This window comes from Panthera pardus, unplaced genomic scaffold (assembly GCF_024362965.1).
Source record: "Panthera pardus isolate Hobbes unplaced genomic scaffold, ASM2436296v1 HiC_scaffold_12, whole genome shotgun sequence".
NCBI lineage: Eukaryota > Metazoa > Chordata > Mammalia > Carnivora > Felidae > Panthera > Panthera pardus.
The window spans coordinates 26,021,856-26,046,424 of NW_026526677.1; the positions used below are offsets into that span (position 1 = coordinate 26,021,856).

At 41.5% G+C, this 24,569-nt stretch overlaps 1 protein-coding gene across 4 annotated transcripts in view; it reads right to left on the minus strand.

Annotated features, from left to right (window-relative positions):
• Nucleotides 1-24,569, minus strand: part of TRIM44 (tripartite motif containing 44) — a 110,153-nt gene that overhangs the window by 65,882 nt on the left and 19,702 nt on the right. For 3 of the 4 annotated variants that reach the window (XR_008421160.1, XR_002086062.2, XM_019470117.2), the window contains exon 2: nt 21,271-21,348. Coding sequence is in view for 2 of the 4 variants with exons in the window: in XM_019470117.2 (XP_019325662.1) it covers nt 21,271-21,348 (78 nt within the window). In the remaining 2 variants the exon portion in view is untranslated. Of the gene's footprint in view, nt 1-16,521; nt 16,753-21,270; nt 21,349-24,569 lie in introns of those variants that run through there. The other variant, XM_019470118.2, reaches the window with a different exon arrangement.

The following is a 24,569-nucleotide window of genomic DNA, read 5'->3' on the forward strand; positions in this document are numbered from 1 at the left end:
ATCCTCTGATGAGTAAAATTATATTACAGATTTATTTTGCAGCAACCACCGAGCCAACCAAATAAAATATGGCTGCAGGCTATACGTGGCTAGGGCATTAGGTAAACAAAGTGAGAAACTACCAGAACAAGAACTTCTAAACTCTTGTCTCTTACCAGTAACTACACTTACTGTTGTTTCCCAACGACCATGTTTATCTGAGGAGTACTTTCAAACCACTATGCATGGTGAATAGCTAACGTAGGGAATAGGGAAAAGGTGGAGCAGTGGACAGAAGAAAGGCCAGTAGAGAATTTTAGAGCTGAAAGAGAAAGTAGTTGTCACCTACGTGACAACTTTCTTTTACAGATAAGGAGACAGATGCAGCTGCAGGGGACTTGTAAAAGATGCAGGGGACACCAATCTTCTTGTTCCCAGTGGTGCTCTGTTCACTGTAATAGTCTCTGGGAAGGAAAAGTCAAACTGGGAAAACCTAAAAAGTAGACTGAAGAAGAGAAAGTCCAAAGAAGAGGAAAGATGGGGCCATTTTTAATTAGCTCTTAAAAAGTGAAGGAGGCCTGATACTTTAAGCAGCTTTTGTAACACTGCCATAAGAACACCAATACAAAATAAAGCCTGTATGACAGTATCCATATCCTTTCACACATCAAGTGACTAAGTGACATGAGCCCTCAGGAATTCATTATACTCTCTCCCCGTGCTAAAGAAAAGGGGAGGGGGAGTGTTAAATGTTATTAATGTCCCTGCAAATTCTGTATCAGATTTGAGAACTGTGATTTGTGTTTATTTATATAATATCTTTTTATTTTTAGTGTGTTTATCTCAAGGCTTTTCTACTTTATGATGATCTTTTACGAATGAATCTGTAACCTTGAAATAAATTACATCTTCTAAGATCTAAGACCTTCTCTTGGAGACTAAACCTAGAAAGTTTTAGCTAAGAGATGAACTTTTCTGAGTGCCTGAAAAAATCGCTCAACAGTTACAAGTGACTAAAAATGAGAACACAATAAAAACTGACTCACAACCTATTTTACTAGCCCTCACATATACATGTGGTTTGAGTCAGAAGCTGCTATCAGTCAGGAAAGGTGTGACTAGACTGCAGCAGGTGACTAAATCATGGGTTTAAAAAAAAAAAAAAGTCAAATTCTCGACTTCCCATTGCTTTACATAGGTTTTCCAACAGTTTATCTTATACAGACCATCCACAAATAAGAATTGAAGGCAGAATAACCTACTCCATAAAACCTTTATCCTTTTCCCTACTAATTAACAAATAGGTATTCTCCAACCTATTTCAAAATGCAAAGAACAGATTTCTGGGCCATAGCATCCATTCAAATTCAGAGGCCAAAGAAGGGACTCCCGGGGTACCTGGCTTGTGACAGGTTGAGTAGTCAGGAGAAAGGACTCCTACCAATGGCAGGAGTGAAACAACTTTCAAAATTCCTTTTCAAGTTTTATTACACCTCCCTGCCATCAAAACTCCATTCTGCTACAAACTTCACAGTTCTCCAAGAGCAGCAGACTCCTCCTGTCAGCACCTCTACTGACATCATTTCTGAGTGGGTTTCTTGGAACTTCTTCAGCCTCTATCCTATAGCTCCCCAAAGGTGAGAGTGATAGTCTTATATTCCTAACTGTATTACATACAGTGTTAGTAAAAAAGAAAACTCCACATATGCAGAGAAGAGAAGGGTGGGTGTATCACAGAACGGTGAAATTGGCAATGTAAAAGATTCCTTTTTTTATAGGATCTACTAGTAATTGTTAAACTTTTTTAAAGCCCAAAACTTCTCTTACCCCGAACAAAATCTTAATGTAGAACCCTAAAACATAACAGAACCCAAAATAGAACTATTCTGCTTAAAAGAAAAATCTCCTCCTCCCCCTTAAAGTAATTCCTAGGGCACTGGTAGTGGTCTCCAGCATAATCTCCCCTGAGGTACCTGGGTCCTCTACACAAATGAAACCCTAAAAGGATTTTGCTTCCTTTGGTCACCTGGCCTCTAAGCTGTTGAAACTTAAAAGCCATGGGTTACACAAAAGTTGATATATCTTTGTTATGGTTGCATTAGCGTGAGAAACTATGTTATTATTTAAACATAGAATTTTACCAAAATTACTTAAACACAGCATTGTAATTTGAAAAACTTGATGGCTTATTTGTGAATAGTTATAACAAGTGAAGATCTGAGCTCATTAGAGTGGAGTCCAACCTCTTCATTTTATAGGTAATACATACACACATACACACACACAGAAGTGCAGTAATAAAGTCAAGTTTAGAAATCAACTTCCTTTGGTCCACCCCAGTATATTCTGTGTGACAACATTACCGCCTGTAATGATCCCTTTCTGCCTGCTTCAGATCCTTCAAATTTATTTCTTCCTAATTGAGATGTTTCCTTGGTTAACAGGCAGCACTGATATTATCCCCACTGAGATGTTATTCCCCACAAGTGAATCTTGGGATAAAGGATGCACATCTGAAGAGGTAAGTTTTATCCCATGGTACATCTATATGCTCTCATAGTTAATATTTCCAAGCCAGGCTGGACCCAAGAGGCATACAGACTGGCACTTTACACATACATAATTAAACACATAAAACCTTGAATTAAGAGCTTGTACTTAAAAACAACACCATTCAGTATGCTTGACATGGGTTATAAGCCATCAACTCCTAGCTAGCTGGCTTGTAGGAAACCAATGTTTATTTTTCTATCATAGGCAGATTATTTTTTCAAAAGGGAAAAAGCACACTAGCTAGAAAGCATCATAGCTTAAGAAAGATTTGTTCCAGAAAAGTGTTGCTGACGGGAACTGAGAAAGATGGAACACAGTCAGGAGCAAGAAAGCTACACAAAAGAAAAGCATCAGAGTCTATACTGATTGAAGAGTTAGAAATACTTGTTCTACTAGACAAATTTCCTGCAAGTAAGTTTAAAGGGTCTACTCCAAAAATGACCTAAAAAAGTGTGAACTGTATGAAATGGTTTGTGAAGACTCTAAATTCCTCCCCCAAAGGTGAAGAAGTCCACTTTTACTCCCCCTTTCCTTTTCTGAATGACTACAATTCTAAAATAGAAAAATAAAAAAGCACGAAATGGAATTTTTTCAGATGCTGCAATCTGTCTTCACTCCCACCAGCACACTGCCCTTCCCTGCATGCCAGTGTCCATGGAAACTTTCATGTTGGGAATCTCAAAGTTCAGGCTTCTATATAGCCTCTAGTATTTATTCTGGCATTTTGTTGCATGAGAGCACTGTCCAAATCTCTATCAGGCTCCAGTGAGGGCAGGTGAGGGAAGAGCTTCATCAATGAGGAGGATAAAGTCCTTTTTCAGTGTCTTTTGTGTATGAGAAGAATAGCCACTATCTGTGACTAAAACCAATGCTCATTCCTAAGGCTTGGAAAATTATCCAGCAGCCTAGAAACACAGCAGACACAAACTATGAACTACATTCCATTACTCACATTCTGATGAGGTCAAGTATTTTCCTGACAACCTGGTTAGAAGCCTGAATCGATTGGATATTACGATGGGGCACTGAGGAGGGTATAGAAAAGGTAATTAAGGTGAATATTTAATCTCTTCCTTAAACCATTTTTCTTATCTTCATCAAAAGACTCTAGACAAAAGCAGTCATGTATATCCTTACTTTCTTTCATTATCCCATTGTGTAAATACAGCACCATGGGATCTCTACCTCACTTATCAATTAGTTACTTCAAGTATCCACTCAATGAAGTAATAATGATATTTACTGTTTCTGTTATTAATATTTCTATTATAAAAGACAATAAGAGGGGCGCCTGGGTGGCGCAGTCGGTTAAGCGTCCGACTTCAGCCAGGTCACGATCTCGCGGTCCATGAGTTCGAGCCCCGCGTCAGGCTCTGGGCTGATGGCTCGGAGCCTGGAGCCTGTTTCCGATTCTGTGTCTCCCTCTCTCTCTGCCCCTCCCCCGTTCATGCTCTGTCTCTCTCTGTCCCAAAAATAAATAAAAAAATGTTGAAAAAAAAAAAAAAGACAATAAGAAATACACCAAAATGTTGGAGAGTGGTTACCTCAGAGCAATGGGATTAAGAGTATTTTTTTTTCACTTGCAGTCCAAATTTCCTATAATAATGTGTGACACTTTTCTTGAACAGTAATTTTTAAAAAGAAATGAAGCTCAAAGAAAATCCTCAATAAGATGTTAGCAAATTGAATCCAACAATGTTATAAAAAACTTACACACCATGACCAAGCAGGATTTATCTCAGGTATGCAAGGCTGTTTCAACATTTGAAAATCAGTTCATATAATCTATCATGTCAACAGGCTAGAGGAGAAAAGTCACATGATTATATTAATAGATGCAGAAAAATCATTTGATAAAATCTAAGTTCCACTTATGATTTTAAAAACTCTCAACAAACTAGGAACAGAGGGAAACGTTCTTAACTTCATAAAAAACACCTACAAAAAATCTATAGCTAATGTCACACTTAATAATGAGCAACTACAGTTTTCCTACTAAGATCAGGAACAAAGCAAGGATGTGTCCTCTTACAGCTCCTTTTCAACACCATATTGGAAGTCCTAGCTAATGCAGTAAGACAAAAAAGGAAATAAAAGGTTTACAGATTGGGAAGGTACAAATAAAGCTGTCTTTGTTCACAAATAACATAGCTGTCTATGTAGAAAATATCAAAGAACTGACCAAAAAACTCCTGGAACTAATAAGGAATTAAAACAAGGTTGCTGGATACAGAGTTAATATACAAAAGCCTATCACTTTCTTATATACCAGCAATGAACAAATGAAGTTTGAATATAAAAGCACAATACCATTTACAATAGCAACCCAAAATGAAATACTTAAGTATAAACCTAATAAAATATGTATGAGGAAAACTACAAAATTCTAATGAAAGAAATCAAAGGAGAACTAAATAGATCCATATTCATGGATAGGAACAATAAATATTGCCAGATGTCGGTTCTCCCAACTTGATCCATAGGTGCAATGCAATGCCAATAAAAATTCCAGCAAGTTATTTTGTAGATATTGATAAAATGATTCCAAAGTTTATATGGAGAGGCAAAAGACCCAGAAGAGTCAACATAATATCCAAGGAGAAGAACAAAGTTGGAGGATACTACCCGACTTCAAGACTTACTATAAAGCTACAGTAATCAAGACAGTGTGGAACTGGTAAAAGAACAAACAAATATATCAATAGAACACGAAAGAGAGCCTAGAAATAGACCCACAGAAACCCCTTGAACAAAGCAGCACAGGCAATACAATGGAAAAAGAGTCTTTTCAACAAATAGTGCTACAACAACTAGACATCCATGTGCAAAAAAAAAAAAAAAATTAAACTAGCCACAGGCCTTTCATCTTTCACCAAAATTAACTCAAAATGGATCACAGACCTAAATGTAAAATGCAAAACTATAGAACTCCTGAAAGATAACACAGGAGAAAATCTAGATGGCCTTGGGCATGGTGATGACTTTTTAAATATAATTCCAAAGGCATTATCCATGAAATAAATATGTGACAAGCTGGATTTCATTAAAAACTTCTCTGTGAAAGACACTGTTAAAAGGAGGAGAAGATAAGCTACAGACTAGGAGAAGTATTTGGGTTTTTTTTTTTTTGTTTTTTTGTTTTTTGAGAGAGAGAGACACAGTGAGAGCAGGGGAGGGGCAGACAGAGATGGAGGCAGAATCTGAAGCAGGTTCCAGGCTCTGAGCTATCAGCACAGAGCCTGACTTGGGGCTTGAACTCACAGACTGTAAGATCATGACCTGAGCCAAAGTCAGACGCCCAACTGACTGAGCCACCCAGGCGCCCCCTGGGAGAAATATTTGTAAAAGACACATCTGATAAAGCACTGTTATCAAAATATACAAAGAAGTCTTAAAATGCAACAATAATAAAACAAACAACCCAATTAAAAAAGGAGCCAACAACCCGAACAGACACCTCACCAGAGAAGATATACAGATGGCAAATAAGCATAGGAAAGATGCTCAACATCATGTCATTAGGGAAACTCAAGTTAAAACAATGAAGTGTCATTACACACCTACTAGAATAGCCAAAATCTGAACACTGACAACACCAAATGCAGACAAGGATGTAGGGCACGAGGAACTCTCATTCGTTGCTGATGAGAATGCCAAATGGTGCAGCCACTTTTAGAAGAGAGTTTGGCGGTTTCTTAAAAACTGAACATACCTTTACCACATGATCCAGCAATGATGCTCCTTGGTATTTACCAAAGGAGCTGAAAATTTGTGTCCACACAAAAACCTGCAGAGGGGTATTTACAGTAGCTTTCTTCATAACTGCCAAACCTTGGAAGCAATCAAGATGTCTTCAAGTAGGTGAACCGATGAATAAACTGATATATTCACACAATGGAATACCATTCGACGTTAAAAAGAAATGAGCTATCAAGCCATGAAAACACATGGAGGAACCTTAAATGCATCTTATTGAATTAAAGAATTTAATGTAAAAAGGTTACACATTGTATGATTCCAACTACATGACATTCTGGAAAAGGCTATGGAGGCAGCAAAAAGATCAGTGGATGTCAGAATTCCGGGAAGAAGGAAAGATGAATATGCAGAACATGGAGAATGTTTAGGACAGTGAAAATACTCTGTATGATACTATAATGGGAGATAACATATTACTATACATTCATTCAAACCCCCAGATATGTAACACCAAAAGTGAACCCTAATGTATACTGTGGACTTGGGGTGATAATGATAAGTCAATACAGATTCATCAAATGTAACATTTATCTACCGCTCTGGTGTGAAACATTGAGAGTGGAAGAGGCTAAGTGTGTGGAGGCAGAAGGTATATGGGAACTTGGTTATTTTATTATTTTTTTTTTTGCTCAATTTTGAATCTAAAACTGCTCTTTAAAAGTCTATTAAAAAAAAAATTAAACAATTAAAACAAAACTAAATAGCCACTGAAATGGAGCCTAGAGAAGGTCTGGGGGGTGAAGTGAGCATCCAGAGGGCCAGGCCAATTCAAGTTCTTCTACATCTCAGGCACATCAACATTTTCATTCTTTGCCTTCCCAGTTAATAACGGACCCTTCCTTCCTAATCGGACTCCCTTTTCTATAAGAAATCAAAGGGTTTTTTTAAGCCCTTTTCAACTTAAGCCCATTAAAATAGTGGCTTCCGCAACAGTCAAGCACTTAGCACATGCTACTCCCGTCATTTGAAGGTTCTTCCATGGGAGCTTCAGTCCTCCCGAGGCTCCTCAGATGAGCAGGTTTCAGCGTCTTGAAAAATTCTAAAAAAGATCTAACTAACTGATCCGATGAGTAACCAAGTGTGAAGCCACATATTTTAGAGAAGTATCGGGCTCATCAATGAGAAATGGACATCCTAACGATACATCAGGGGGACATCTGCTTCAGGACCTCATATAACCAAGGAGCACTAAGCCTCATGATACTGCTTTTATTACAAAGTGGGAGATGGAGTTAGAAGCCACGCTGGGTGGAAAGAGAAGGTATGCCTAACTTTGGCCTGATTCCATCACTGGACATTCTCGGATCCTTTAATCCATGACAAAGACAGGGCCTTATGAATAATGACAATGAAAATACTAAGAGCTACCACGTGTAGTCAGTGTTCCAGGTGCTGTTACAAGTGTTTCTAGTCTAACTTTCAGGTAGGTAATAACGTTTTCATTTTATGTTAAGGGAAACTGAAGCCCACAGTGATTAAGTCACCTGCCCAGTGTCAGGCAGCAGGTAAGCTGTGGAGCCAAGATTCGCCTCAGTCGCCCCTGTTCCAGGTCACTGCCCTGACAGCCACCCCACAGAGCACCACGCGCCTGAAAAGGAAACTGAGCCCCCGCGAACCAGTATCAGACGACGAGAGAGCAACTCTAGTAGTTGCACAGAGGAGAGCACTCAGGATGAGAAGGCAGAGGCCCTGAGGGAGCCAGTCCTGCCTTCTGGAACCAACCAACCAGGTGACTTGGGGCAATCACTGATGAATCTCTCAGGGCCCCAGGCTCCTGAGCTACTAAGAGTGAAAAGCCAAACGGTGTCCCTTTTATCTCTAAAATGATATAACTGCATCAATTTAACATTCCTGGAGCAGTGCTTCGCCAATTTGGATTTGTCTCTAATCACATTTGTTGCCAAAACTAGAGGGGCTTTTGGGAGACTAGGAATCTGCTATAGAAATTCTGAAGGGGACACAAAACAAGAAGTAAAGAAGAGAATAAAATAAACTTTTCCCTTGACAATGCTGCCCTGTCAAGCAATTACCCTCTCTCCTACCTTTAACCACCAAGCTTATTTAGAAAGGCACCTAAAACCCACTCATGAACACCACTAAAGAGTCAACTAGTCACCAACTCCATTTAACCTCGCTAGTCACCTGTCTGTAGCATTTAGACACCACCGATGTCCCTCAGTCTTTAATTTCCTTCCAGGGTTTCTGTGACCCTGGACTTCTCGGGCTTTCTGTATATCGGCTCCCTCCCTGCAGTTCTACCCTCTCTCTCTAGGTGACTATGATGGAGAAACTCCTCTAACCAGGGTTTTTTCAACCTCAGCATTATTGACACTCGGAGCTGAGAACTCTTCGTGTAGAGGAAATGTCCTGTGCCTCGTGAAATACGTAGCAACACCCCGGCCTCTTCGCAGGAGGTGACAGTAGCGCCGCGCCCCACCTCCAGACATCGTCAAACACCCTCTGGGGTCAAACCACCTTCTCTCCACACCTTCCTCCTTAGTCATTTCATCCCATTTTTGCAATTCAGCTACTGCCTCCACACAGATGGCTCCCAAACCTCGATTTTCTCTTCAGGCCTCTAGTGTCGCAATTGCTTTTGATGTGTGGCTCTACCTGGGTGCTTTTCTGTTACTCAAACCATTAAGCCTCAACTGAGGCCTCTTCCTCCTCCTCAACATTTTCCTGCTGCCTGGTCTGAGTGGCCAGATATTAAGTACTATGGAAGCATTTCACGTGTTTTCCTTCAACTAGTCATCACAATGACGATACCAAGTGGTGGCAGTTATTATTCCATCAACTTTACAAATGAAGAAACTGAGGTCCAGAGGGGGTGAGAAACTCACATAGAGTAAGTGGCAGACCTGGAGTTTGAACCCACATAGTTTGACCACACATCTGCCTTTTAACCACAATATTATTCTTCCATATTCTCCCTTCAGACCTTGTCCTATTCCTCGCCTTCCCCCTTAATGACACCAGGGTTTAGGAAATCAGCCAGGCTCTAAACTCTGGAGTTCAGTTTTATTTTCTCCACCAGAGAATAGGTCTTCTGACTTAGTATCTAGAGGAGAAACGATGACACCTTTGCTTAGGCTCTTGCACAAAACGGTGGTCAATACATTCCGACTAAATGTGAGAAGCCATCCCACATCTGCCTCTCCTCCACCACAGTGGCTAAAGAAGTCTGCCCTGTATCTATGAAAACCCCTTTCTTTGCATTCCCTTCCACGACTCTCCACCAAATACCTATACCCGGTCTCCAGACCCACACTCTTCACTTTAGCTCCAACTGCCACCACCCCCCTCAGGCCCTTTAGTTCAGTCCCACTCTCACTCGTACCTCAAACTTGCTAACCAGAATCCCAAGCCCCAAAGAAATTCCGGCTGATCCTCCCTTCCCTCCTCCTTGGTGTTTAGACTTTGCTTTGTCCTAGGCAGTCCTTGGTTTGGCGTGTACCTTCGATTCAGGTAGGAACCCCGTATTCCAGTCAGAATACTCCAGCCTTCCTTCATTTTATGCTAGAGTGCTTCTTCCTGTGACTGTAAATTTTGGTACCTGAGCCTAAGTACTCTCTTCTTTAACAGCTTCATGCATATGAACCTGTTGTATGCTTCTTCTGAATCTCCTCCTTCATGGTTTTCCCTCCCCCAAATGCAAATATGAACATACATGTACACGCACGCATGCACATACGCTCACAGCATTAGAGGCTCAGGACCGTGCTGCCTAAAGGCTTTGTACTGGAAAGGTCCTAACAAACAACTGAAGTGAATCTGCCAGTCAGCTGTGAAGCAGATAGCAACTGTGTGCCCCCAGTCATCTGAGAGAGACATGGTCACAGCAGACTGATGAGCAGCTCTTACGGTGAGAGACGGAGATCTGGCCACGATGGTTGTGGCATCACCGCCAAGCATCCTCTCCTCCCAGGGCTGCCTGTTCATGCTGTCAGCTGCTATGACTCTATTGCCATGACAACTTGATGTGAAACCCAGGGTCACTGAAACCCAGTGGTGCTGAACTGGAGGCACCGGAGAACAGTTCAACGGGAAGCTAGGCTCACTGAGAGTCCACTCAGTCTACTGCTTGCTCTTTAGAGGCCTTTCTCCTTGCCTGACCCCAGGCTGGCAATAAAGAAAGCAATCACAAACTTCTGAACACAACTCTTCCTGAGTGAGCAGAAAAATAATTGTGAGTGACCTCCCCCCCCGCAGAAATGTGAAAGGAGTCCCCCAGAGACACCCAGGACCTGTAACAGGAGTAAGAGTCAGAGCTTCCAGTTTACCTTGTTCTCTTGCTTTTCTTCCATCTTAACCTGTGCATAAGCTAGAAAGACAGTTCTTGCCTCAGAAATTATCCTGTAGGAGGTGGGAGGTGGGAACTGACACTGAAAGTTTCAGGGGTAACTAAACAGAAATACTGTTTTCAACCCTTTTAGACTTGAATATACTAAGTAGGCCTATATTACCTGCTGAAGATTAAAGCAATTTTAAAATAAGACTTAGCCCTCCTCCTCTATTCCACTTCCCTATTTGAGCATTCTCCTTGCAAAACCACAGTTATTTGTTGGCCATCAAAACCAAACAATGGCACACCACCAAGAACACCGAGGAAAGGGCACGGAGAAAGGGCAAAACAGGTCTCCTTTGCTACATGTCAAAACGGCAAACCTCACGGAGTCTGTTGTGGTAGAGAAACAGGTTTCAGTACTGACTAATAACTGTGTTTCTGAAGCTCAGAAAGGTGAAAGTTTCGTCTGTAGAACGGAGGTAATAATATCTTTCTCACAGATATTTTTTGTGAAGTCTACACAATACACAGAAAGAACTTCGTATTCTCCGGGCACACGGGAACATCAGCAGAACTATTCTGCAGGTGCAGATGACAGTAACCATGAACGTGTATTGTGTGCCTTTTATACGGTACCCACTGAGCTCTCACAGACAAAGAGCCCCCAGTTAGTTTTCTTACAGAAGGAGAACGTACACCCTTGGGAGAGCAGATTCAGATTTCCCAAAGGAACACAGGAGGGACCTTCTCATACAACCTAGGCAGGAAGAGTAAGGATGTCAATCAGGGGCTCCTTGCCTTGGTTTCACAGGCCAGCTGTCAAGGAGCAACGTTTGTCTCTTCTAGTTTGATAAGATCAGATACAGTCTACTTCAGTGACACCAGGGCAAAACACAGCACGCGGAAAGGGTAGGTCACATTCTGCCCCACAGCTCCTAAGCACAGTCTGCCTCAATCTCACAACCTACCTCTACCATATTGTCTCTCTTCTGCAGACTGAAGCCCTATTACACCCCTGGAGCAGCTAACAGTCTGCTTACCCAAGAACCACAGGGTTCTAAGGTACTAAGTACAGTTGCGAAAATACTTTTTCGGTCCCCAAGGCCATGTTTTTTTGTTTTTTTTTTTAATGTTTATTTATTTTAGAGACAGACAGACAGAGCATGAGGAGGGGAGGGGCAGAGAGAAAGAGGGAGACACAGAATCCGAAGCAGACTGCAGGCTCTGAGCTGTCAGCACAGAGCCCGACACGGGGATCGAACCCACAAACTGTAAGATCATGACCTGAGCTGAAGTCGGACACCCAACCGACTGAGCCACCCAGGCACCGCCCCCCCCCCCCCCCCCAAGGCCATGCTTCTAACCATCCTCCATTATTTCTTATCTCCTTCTCAAAAGTTTCCATTTTCAGGGTACTCAGTAATAAAAATGTAATATGATTAGTCCTAGCTTATGGGTGACGCTAAAGGCTCAGACAAATCAAGACAGACAGGTAACAAGTGCCAGAAGGACTCAGGTCATCTGACTCCAAAGTCTGTGCCCTTACGCCACAGAAGTAAAGAAAGCATGTCATACTCGACAGGTTTTTTTTCCCTGGAAGTCTGAACAAACTCTCTATTTGTATACTCTTCCTAACCCATTTCTGTAAGTAAAAGTTAGTAACTTCCTACAACTACTACTATTTCCACATAGCAATCATAAAAAGGCAATTTATTGGCATCATTAACCTTGGATAAGTCATTAAACCTGTTAAATCTTTGTTTCCTCCTCTGTAAAATGGGGATTATACCGTCTAGCTAATCAGGTTGAGTTAGGAATTAAGGATCTATCATAGAATTTATTTCACCAGCCGCAGAGGTAAACAGAAGCTATTCAACAAAGGTTAGTAATCAACTAAATCACTGGGTTTAACTGACCTTCTCTACACAGCCACAGACGGGTTTTGCCGTTTGGCTAAATGCAGTCAGGGGAGAGATGTGGTTCTCAAATTTTACATTTTATATATACACACAAGCATCTACATACAGACCTGAGGTAGACTGAGAGTCGCACTCTGTAACTTTAGCCTTAAGAGATCAAAGAAAACATCTTTTTTACTTGAGCAGACCTGAGTGTTATTTCCTAGCTGAATGAGAGGTAGAACTAACAGGAAAAGGGGAAGAAGGGAGAAAGAAGGAGGCCGAGGCCATTACATAAAAGTCTGGGTGGTTTTTATCGCTATTATCACAATAAAGTTTTATATCTAGGCACCCAGCCTCCTAAATTAAATGTCAAATACAATCCTGCGCTGGCAACATGAAGTGTGGCTGCTCTGGGGGAGCCCTGACAGCCCCACTCCCCTCTCCACACTGGTCACGTAATAAGTCCTTCAGGTTTTGGCAGAGAGTATATTATCAGGTCTCCCATCAGTGCAGACAGGACCTGGAGCAGGGGGAAGAGGACATCACAGTGTATTAATTTTATTAAGCCATTTAAAGCTCAATCCCTTTGCTTTCGAACAATGCTCTAGCCCACCAGGCAGCTCAGAAACCATGCCTACCGTAGTTTTAAATGCCCAGAGTTGATTTGTACGGTACTTCAATTAGGAGCTCTGGTGCTCCAATAGAAAGAGGATGGCCAAAGGGTAAAGCTGCAGGAGAAGGGGGAAGTAGGAAGAGAAAAAGAATCTCAGTGGTGTTTAAAGTCGAGACATATCTCCTAATGTGTTTCTTAAATGTGACACTTAATTTCTTCTGTGACTCTTAATTTATTTTTTTTTAATTTGGCACCAGGCAGTTTTGCTAACTACAGAGTCTGCTCCACAACAATAAACCTAACTGCTTCTATGCATTGATTTCTTATTTCTATTGGGAATATATGGACACACAGCTGTAAACTCCCAAGGCAGAGATATGTGCCTCAACTTGAACGGGCCACGTTGCTACACTGAACTAACGCCAGGCAAGGAGGCCACCGAGGCCTAGAGCCAACCAGCCAGCCAGAAATACCAAGGGGCTCCAACTTGGGAGATTTAACTCAACTTAACCGCATGCCATTATCGCTCAAAAGAGGTAGCAGTGGCCCTTCAAAGTGTCACTAATCCTGGGAAGCGTTAATTGATCAAAGTATAGAATCTAGTTAGGTATTAACAGGTGGCTTACTTTTCTCCACAGGGATCAGAAGGCCTCCTCAACTGTGGCTTGGGACACGGCCCCCACATACCCATAGCCTTCCGCTGGAAGCAGCAGTGGTTCTCAGGACTAGGAGAAAGCTAGCAGTAGCCTTCCTTCACAGGATATTGTACAAAGCACTTTAAATGGATTATCTCACTTAATCTTCCTAACAACCCTATGAAGTATTTACTATTATCCCATCTTTTGCAGCTGAACAAAACAAAAACCTGAGCAATGAAGAGATTAAGCACAGGATCTGCCCTGGGCTGGAAAAGCAGTCGACACTGGAGGTAATCTGACCAGCCGCGGTCCCATCCAGAGCCTGAGTTTCCACTAACTGTAGAATACTGCCTCCCCATGACAGAGGCTGACATCAGGTTTCTGCCCCTCATCCTTGTCTGGGGAGAAAGACAGACTATTCCCTGATGATGCTTTTAAGTGAAGGGCTGAAAAAAGGGACTGGGACAGAAATCTTTCTTCCTCTCTCAGAAGCTTTATTGAGATAGAACTCACATAATCATACAACTCACCAATTTAAAGATGCAATTCAGTGGTCTTTAGTACATTCACACAGTTGTGCAATCATCCCACAATCAATTTGAACATTTTCATCACACCGAAAAGAAACCCCCCAGCCCTTACCAGTCACCCCCACCCCATTTCTCCATCTCCCTCAGCCCCAGGGAACACTGGGTCTATTTCCCACCTCTATAAATCTGCCTGTTCTCGACATGTCATATATACGGGATCACACACTATCTGGTCTCTGGGGATTGGCTTCTTTCACTTAGCATCACATTTTCGAGGGCTATCCTTTTTGCAGCTTGCAATGGGTGCTTCATTTATGTGTATCGCCCGGCAGTATCCCACTGTATGGACATACCAGGTTATAGTTACACGGTCATCCGCTGGGTGGTCTCCACATTCCAGACGGTATGATCATGCTGCTGTGACCACTGGTGTGCAGTGTTGGTGTGGACACCTGTTACCATTCCCCTTGGGTATCTATCCAAGAATGGGCTTGTTAAGTCCTATGGCAACTCTGTTTACCCCTGTGAGGAACTGCCAGACTGTTTTCCAAAGTGACTGTACCATTTCCAATGTTTCTACACCCTTGCCAAGTTGAAAACGTCTCTCTACTGGAAAAACTAGAGCCCTGTAGTCCTAAAAACTGCCAGCCAGCTCTGGCTCTGCTATCACTGCCTGGGTGACCTCCGGCAGGGGGTCCTGGCACCTCAGTTTCCTCAGCTGTTAAGCGGGGGACTGGAGATGGCCTCAGACTTTCCACTGAGCCCTACGTTTATTCGTTTAGTCACATCACGTGAGATACCCTGACCAGTGGGAAGACAGATGCTGTCAAAAGCTCAGCTTGGGGCTGACTACACACCTGCATACCTGACTTCGCATTAACTCAGTTTCCCCTGTACCTGAATAATCTTACACGGTGACTGGCCTGCCTGAAAAAAAAAATTAACAGAATCTGCTTATGCTATTAGGAAGAAAACAGAAATGCCTTACTGGATAAAACTTCCCTTTGGCAATAATGGCATACTGGCCTTTAGGATTTTAGTTTTCCAAGTACCAGTTCAAAGACTGAAGTGGATTCAAATGATAAAAATGTTTATAAGGGATGATGTTAGATGAAAAAAGCAGGATACAAACTATGTATGCATGTGTGCGTGTGTATATATATATGCATACACACACCCACAAATACACACTCACACCAATACATACACATAGATACACACAGGATAACAGCTACACAGAGAGAGACAATAATACTAATTTTCTATTTGAAAGACCAACACCATCAACCAGTTTTCTCCTAGGTGTGTCTTCAAGTGTGAAGAAGTGACCATGTGCACCAGAATCATGCCGGCTGTGTATCACAAGAGCAGTCTCAGAACTACCCAGTTGGATGTTCTGGGTGAGGCTCAAGAATCTGCAGTCAAAAAAAGAGGCACTCGAAGCTTACAAACCAATGCAAATAGCATAAGGCTTTTTCCTTTCTTTTTGATGCTTGTCTGTTTTCCACGTTTTTCTACAGAGAGAATGTATTATTTTGATAACTGGCGGACAGGGAAAAAGGGAAGCTGTCTCGCTTTGTTTTGATAAAGGCAGGGGGACAGTGAAGGAGGATAAAGAACATGCTTCTCCTCTTTCTGCTACTCAAGTGTCCACAGAGGAAGAAAAGGGCCACGTTTGTTTCTCAGTGGATTCTAGGCCTCAGAGCCTAGATCGGACCTGAGAAAGCACAGGCATTTTTCCCACTTGGTGTTCTACATCAATAACAGGCAAATGCTGAAACACCAGCCTGGGTTCTTCATTTAGTCAGGGCTAAATGCTCCGGGCTGTCATGGCTCCTTTGCCACCTCCCCGTACTTGTTGTTGGAAAAGGCCATCTTCCAGTCCTCGGACCCTGGGGCTGTAGGCTGCAGGACCCGGTAAAGGCAGGTAAAAGAAGAATGTGAGGGAAAAATAGTCAGTGAAGAGTCATACTGCTAAGGACGATAGCACATCTATCTACGTTTACTCATCCGTGGGTTCAACAACCGTGTGTGGGGTAAGAACAGGAAGCACCCCAATGTGGAGTCCTGCTCCCATCACTTACTAGCAAGCTATTTAACCCCGCTAAGTCTCAGATTGCTTACCCATAGAACAGGGCAAAGGATAGTATTTCTTTTCATACTGTTGTTGTAATAGATAATGTGTATCTATTACTATGGCCAGGTACCCGACTAGGGCTTGAGGGTACAGAGATAAAAAACACAACAAAACACTTCAAGATTACTACTTACAACTTCCTTTATTTTTTATGAAAAGTGCAGAAATAGGTCAGTAATTCTAATTGCTTTCCAACCAAAGAATCACTTTTGAATGAATCATCTTGATAACTGAGGCATCTCAATTCTCTGCTTCAGTTGGCTGAATAAACACTGTCCCAGTGAATGCTTCTGTCTTAGGGCAGGGCAAGGACCAGCACCGAGACCTGGCTTGACCCTGGTAAATAACAAGACACTAACAACGGGAATTTAAGTTAGATTTTGCTTACATCCATTTCTATTTGTACATGCCAAACCTACCATTTTAACAAGAGTCTGATTAGCACAGTAGAGTGAAGGACTGGGCTCTGTTCCATTCAATGATATCAGCTACTAAAATGGACTGCAAAGTTCTCTTGCAATTATAAAATGCTATGTAAATGCTAACTAAAAATAGGACAATTCTCAGATATATTTAATTTCACGTGGCCAGACAATTCTTTGGTTTCACACTTTAGTACGAACACCTTTAGAAACTGAAGAAAATACAAAAAAACAAACAAAAAAAAACCCCTGTTATGCTTTAGGCAGTCTTAGTATGGCTAGCTCCCATGTTTAATCCCACTCCAGTCTGAAAGGATGTGAGCCATTTGGCTTGAGTTTAAGGCACTTTTTTGAGAATAACTTCTTAAAGATTAGTATGATTTTTTGAGACACAACTGTGTTTTTAACTACTTGTTTCAAGCACACCAGACATAGGAAACAATGAACAGCGCATCTTAGATGGAAAGAAAAGCAATCAATACTAATAGAGAAAGCCACTAATAGAGTGGCTGTTATTAACTGCATAATAAGAGGTTAGTTGGACTGAGTTTAGCATGTTATCCTTTTGGTTCAATGTTTTCTGAGAGGCTGGACAGGGGGAAGAAAGGGAAAGGAATCAATGTGTTTTCTGAGTTTTAGTTTCTTCTGGGTAGACTATGAAAGATTATTGCATAGTCACTTCATAGGAGAGCTGTGAAGAACTCAAAATGTTTTCAAGCTGTTAAAAATCCAGGTGTGGATGGACACGGACACAAGGACACAAGGACACAAGGACACAAGAACACACGGACGGACACACGGACGGACACACGGACACACACACACACACACACGATTAACTACATCTTTTAATTTCCCTGAAGTCTAACATAAATATAAGAAATCTACAGATAAAAATCGTGCTTTGTGCAATAAATGTTTCTGAAAAGTAGGACTGAAAAAAAATTTGTTTGCAAACTGGTTCGTATCAAACACATCAGGATGCCTTATTATTTAAAAGACCACTTCCAATGAAACAAACTAAAGATTGCTTGTTACTAAAAATATTCTCTTTCCATTGTAAACAAAGTTCTAGATCCCCAGAGATATGCACCCTTAAAACAGGGCTCACCATAGCAACATGCATGCACACAACTTAATCGGGTTCTGTGCCTTACTTCCCAACCGCCACTGGCTCTGATTCCTGTCCTCAGGCTCACCCCTAGTGGCTAGAAATTTGGTGTCCCCTGATGTTCCTCTGGTTTTAGAACTCAGCCCACTCCTGTACCATGGCATGAGCCTCCGTCACCCTCTTAAATCCTGACCAGAACTCTTCTCCCTCTTTCGGGCCTTGGTGTTTCTCTGCTGGACATGGTGCCTTACAGGAATCCTGTCCTCTCAGGCAGCCTCGGTGTACCTCCCTCTCCTCTCCTCTGCCCCCTCAGCTCAATTTGTTTGTTTTCTAAGTCTGAAGTTTTATGTATCTCATTTTTTTTTTTGAAGTTGAAATCGCTTAGATTTATTTATAAGGGCTCTTCTGGCCATCTGCTGAAAGGAATGAAAAAAAATCAAAACAAGAGGGAAGGAAAATCACTAAGGTCCACCATAGTCTCTAATCACCACAGACCCACTGAATCAGCAACCATGGGGGGTGGGCCCAGCACTCTGTATTTCATAAGTCCTCCAGGTGATTTTTAAAACATTAAAGGTTAAGAACCACTGGTCTGAAAGAAAAAGGGGCATCGGACAAATATTTAGGACAAAATGAGGCTTCTCATTCAGAATAATTAAGTCTACATTATTGATACAGAAGTATACCCAAGATATTCTGTGTAATAAAACCACAAGTATAGTGTATTTCTTGTAAAAAAATCTTAGAAGTATATTTCCACATGGAAAAACTGTCTAGAAGGTTACACACCAAACTGTTAGTAGTGGTTAGCTTGGGGGAGATTCACTTGACTTTTCCTTTATGGATATCTGTATTTTTTAATCTATAAGCATATATTATTTTATAATTTTAAAAAATGGTTAATCTAGTCATCTTCCACTCCTCTCTGACAAAACTCAGAGGTAAAAATTAACTCAGTCCCCTGTAGATTTCAGTGTCTGGACTAATGAAGCTTTGTGATGCTTTAGGGAATTCTAGAGGAAGTGAGGCAGAGATAGTGCTCAGTGTTCCATGACTCAAATCAGTGCTTCTATGAAAAGCTCCTGTGCCAGGAAATGACAGGTCATAAAGCCTGAGAGATTCTGTCCCTCTTAAATAGGCCACCTTAAAAAAGATATGGTGGAGTTCTGAGGGAAAGCAGAACAAACTAAAAACTTCTCTCGGAAGACGACTATTTATTTGTTGCAAAAATGATATATATAGTGTCCCATTTCCCACACACCCCCCTTAGTGATCTGACATTCATTCTGCAATTACAGTGGTCCTTCTTCAAGCTAGCTCTGGGTCCATATAGCATATGTATACGGGAAACTGGAATGGGGCTTGAAAATAAAATAGATTGGTGGAAATAATCTGGGACAAGATAAAGAGAAGATAAGAGAGGTGAGTGTGTATGCACATATCCAAGATCAAGTCTGGTCCTAACAAACATCCTTTAGCTTTTGATGCATCATGGGAAAATCCTGAGGCTTCCAGGAGTTGCTCCCATGGGACCACTCAATTTTTTCACCTCTGGCAAGCTTCCCATTAGAAGCACTATATGCATCCATAAAGGACCCCAAAGCACTTTACTTGTATTATCATCATGCACAGAAGCCACTCAATGTAATCTGTACACGTCCTCTTGCTCCATCACTGCCCACAAGCATGTGGGTGTGGCAGAAACAGAAAACACAGTTGTCTCCTTCAGGATAGACGTTGCCCCAGAAACCAGAGAAACTCAGTTAAAAAAAAAAAAAAAGCTTTCAGTAATCTTTAATAATTAATTAGCTCATCTTCACTTAAAGAAAACTACTCATACCAGGGGTCTTTCTACTCTGAGCTAAGAAAATTGATGAAGGCCACCCCGATATTTTTCTATCAAGATCCTCTCTATCTCTGGAACCCTAACTATACCAGAAGATAAGAGATATTACCAATGTTCCAATACTGTCGATGCTATATGAAGAGAAAATTATTTTGCAGATTCAGGACCACAGCCACCTTTTGAAAAGCCTGTCATTGTCTGTGACTCTGCCCTGATAGTGTTTCCAATTAGAAAATCGAGGCACAATGTGATTAGAGGATAGAAAGGAGGGCTTGGTCTGCAGCATGACATAAAAGAAAGAGCACAGCTACTGGAGTCAGTATCAATCGCAGCTTTAAATTATACTAGATTCAGGGCAAATGGCCCTAACCTCCCTAAGCCTCAGTGTCTTTATCAATAAAATGGGAATAATAAGCTACTCTACCAGGTTGTTGCAAAAATCACAAGAATTTAATTCAGGGGGAATAAGAAGCGTTTAATGGGCAGAGAGTTTCAGTTTGGAATGATGAAGAAGTTCTGGAGATGGACGGCGGTGGTGGTGATGGTTGGACAACAATGTGAATGTACTTAATGAGACTGAACCGTACAGTTAAAAATGGTTAAAGGGGTAAGTTTCATTATGTACATTGTACCACAATTTTTAAAAAAGGAATGTCAGGCTCCCAGCACAGTGTCTGGCTCCCAGTGGGTACTCAAAAAATGCTAGTCTATTCACCATATGAAGAACTTTAAATAAAAAAAATAAATAAATAAATAAAAAAAGGTAGGGGATACAAAACGTGAAACAAAATTGTGCTCTTTTCCCTATTTAATTGTGAGAGGCTCTGATTGTCAGGAGAGCCAGCTGGCATCGATACCAAGTAGTGCCACAGTAAGTCTCCGGGTAGGAGAAGGGAGGCTGTGTTAGTCATAATCCCTCCGGCATGTTCAGTTCCCAGTCCACCCCCACCCTGGTATGGAATCTCCCAGAATATCAATCCTACAGCTCCTAACATCTTGCAAAGAAAGCTGGGAAGCTGAAACCATTTCCCAGACCAGACTCGAGGTCATGAGGACAAAAGCATTCGCAGTGGCAGCTGGTTCCTGTAAGTGGCAGAGAGACAAGACGCGAGTGCTGAACACCAACTGGAAAAGTCTGGAGCCTGTTCCAGTCCCCAGCATTAAGCTGATCAGTACCTCGGATGCCTTTGGCTGAATTAAATGGGCACAAAGGACAGTAGTCTCAAAGGCCTGTTAAAGGAAGATTAAAAATGCACTTGTCTGCAGTTCAGAGAAAACAATTAATGATTATGTGTTTTAAGTCATAAAACAGAGAAGGGAAAAAACAGATGACTTATCTCTAGGCATATGAGAACAATGCTTCTGATAGGCAGACTTAATTAGATCTTGATGCGACGTTCAGATAGATGATCATTAACATCCCTAGAACTTAGCTCAAGGAGAACGAAATACTTGGAGTACCAATACCAGATCAATTCCAAAACAATACTTACTTTAGGATCTGAGCTCTTGAACTTTAACCTTTCCACCAACTCTATCATAGCCGCCTTCAGTCCGCCAGAGTCTTTGCTCTAGAAGAAAGAAAAGTCAGGGGTCATTAGACAGTGTTTTGTTGCTCTTTCAAACACAAATAGCATTTCATGGGACAATGAAATGGAAAGCAATTTTTTCTTCTTATTAGCCAAGAGAACTAAACGACCAAGGAAAGCTGCACTGTCCCTCTTCCTCTATTGGACAAAGAGGGTCGGGACATAAATTGCCCACTGACCTGAGAGAACTACTGGAATGAAAACTAAATGCAATTTGTACAGGCTGACACATTGCTTCATCTTAGGGTTCAACTGCGCCAGTGCTCACTGAGGGCTGAGGGTCTGAAAAGAGATTTTGATCTGGGATGTCCATTTTATGACTCAGTGGTTTTTATTTTGAACTTCTACATGCCAATTACAGAAGTATGCAGTATTAAATATTCTTGTAAAAATAAAAACAAAGAAAATGCCCAGAGATTTCAAATGGTATTACAGTGTGCTGTTGAGTACAGGCTTTTGAGTCAGACATGTAAGGTTTCAAATTTGGGGTCTGTCATTAACTAGTTGACTAACCTCAGATAAATTACTTTCTCAAAACCTTCTCCCCTTCTATAAATGGGGATAATAAGCAGCATTATTTTGAGACTTCACTAGAACAGTGTAAAGGTATTTGCCCAGTATGTGGCACTTAGTAAGTGCTCAATAAATGTCTGTTATTATTGTTATTTCATTAGAATGATTAGAATAACACAATCCAAGAGAAATGTAATGTAAGCCATAAATGCAAGCCACATATGTAATTTTAAGAGTTCTAGTAGCCACAGGGGCGCCTGGGTGGCTCAGTTGGTTAAGCTCAGACTTCGGCCTAGGTCATGATCTCGCAATTCGTGAGTTCGAGCCCCGTGTCAGGCTCTGTGCTGACAGCTCGGAGCCTGGAGCCTGCTTCAGATTCTGTGTCTCCCTCTCTCTCTCTGCCCCTCCCCTGCTCATGCTGTCTCTCTCTCTCTCTCAAAAATAAATAAATGTTAAAAAAAAAAAAAAAGAGTTCTAGTAGCCACAAAAATAAAGTGAACTTAATTCTAGTATATTTAACTCAGAATACCCAAAATATTATCACTGCAACATGTAATTTCAACATGAGATATTTTATACATATTTTTCATACTAAGTCTTTGAAATCTAGTGTGTATTTCACAAATGCAGCCCAATTCAATTTGGACAAGCCACATTTCAAGTCCTCGAAAACTATAGATAGCTAGAGATAGTGTTGGTCAACACAGACTCAGTGAATGGACTCTACAGGCACACAGCCTGGACTCAAGTCCCAACTCTACCACTGGCTGTGTGACCCAAGGCAACTTAGCCTCTCTACGCTTCTATTTCTTTACCTGTATAACACGAAGCTAATAACAATACTTGCTTCATGGGGTTATATCAAGATTAAATGAACTAGTATACGTTAAGGTGCTTAGAAAAGGACTTGGAACATGGTAAATGCAACAGATACATGAGACACTTTTATTATTGTTGTCTATCTGCCTCATAATGTTTTAAACTCCTTAAGGGTAAGAACTACATCCATCTCTGCATCTATGCCCAGCATCAAGAAGGGTTTGAAAAAGTCTACTGAACAAATGAATGAATATGCAATCTGAAAAAAATGAATGACCTAATTATAATACATGTGTAGCACACTCTAAAATCACATAAATTAGCTTATTTTATCTCAACTCCTTTGTGGGGTACGGTAGGATCATCACCCGCATTTTACCAGTGAAGAAAAGGAAGCATGAGGAAGTAAAATGATGGTCATTTTTATGGGGAAAAGGATAATAAAGAGGTACAATATAAACAAACACTACAAATATCTGTTACTCAAAATTGGTGTCAGAATCAGTGATATTTTCCAAATTTGCAGAACCAATTCCAATTCCTCTAAAACAGGCAATACTTAGTAAGACCCCTTAAAGTAGATTAAAATAGACTAAAGGCTCAATGTTTTTTCCCCTCTAACTCTCTTTCTCTTCCAAGTCTATCCAGTAAAAGCCTGGTGTAATACGACTAGACTGGTATCTGCTTTAGATGTGCTCTCTAAACACAGAGTAGTTGACATTCCCATCCTAGCTGTGGTTCTAAATTTTAATAATTTGTAGTTTTAAAATGATGGTTCACAACTCTCCAAATTTCATCACCAATTTAAATCCTTAATCTCTGTGGTCTCACAGCAGACAGTTGGGAAAAGGAATCCAGAGGTCACATACCAGAGAGTTGGGTGAGACCGAAATACCTAAAAAAGGGTTAAGTCGCCAGACACAATCCTGCTTTTATGAGATGATCAAACAATAAAGCCTGTCTGGTGATATCATTTCTCTAACCTGCTTCTCATTGGCTGAACAAGCAGGTCACTTGTCCCTGGAAAGCTCTCTTCCCCCACATCCCAGCTGCCAGCGCCCAATTTAAGCTCTTAAGCAAGAGCCCTGATATATTATGACTTCCCCCCCGGCTCTAGACAACAGAAAGGAATGCACCAAAACTGTGCCTTAAAACATTCAGAAAAGAAATGGAACGACGAAGGAATCCCTAAGAAGCAGACAGCCCCTTTGCAGGCAGACGTGCCTTGTGTGGAGAGATAAGGGAACCCTTAGCCTTCTCTCATAAAAATACAGTGTGTCAGCAGAATCCTTCCTCCTCTTCACCAAGCATCAGCAGCACTGCCTACCCAGGGGAGAGACAGAGGAAGATGCACAGATATTCTCCTTTCAGGAAATTCACCCATTCCACCCCCACCCCACTCTTTTTGAGAATTATTCTCAGAGATTAACTGGGGTCTATATTGAGCCAGCTATACTCAGCCTCTAAATGGGTGGTGAAGAAAACATGCCCCAATGGCTTCCCCCCACCCCCCCATTAAAATAAGCAGATGGTTAGAAGGGAGAGGCTCCTCTGGGCAGACCTGCCCCCAACAGCTGCAAGGCTGGGGCAAAAGTCCAAGTGGAAGACCCTGTCCCCAGATTCACCTCATTTCTTTCCCCACACACCAGCCCCTTCCTGCACCTGAAAAAGCCTTGTGCACAGATGTGAAAACTAGTGCACCCAAGCTCTGGGAACATCTCTCTCAAGGAGTCACCCTTGGCCACATCTGGGATCTAGTTATACACATTCAGGGGTAGAATCTAACGGCTTGATCCATCTTCGGAGGAACAGACTCAGAAAGAGGCTCTACAGGCCTCGAAAGCAGATTCAAGATATTTCATCAGGTAATT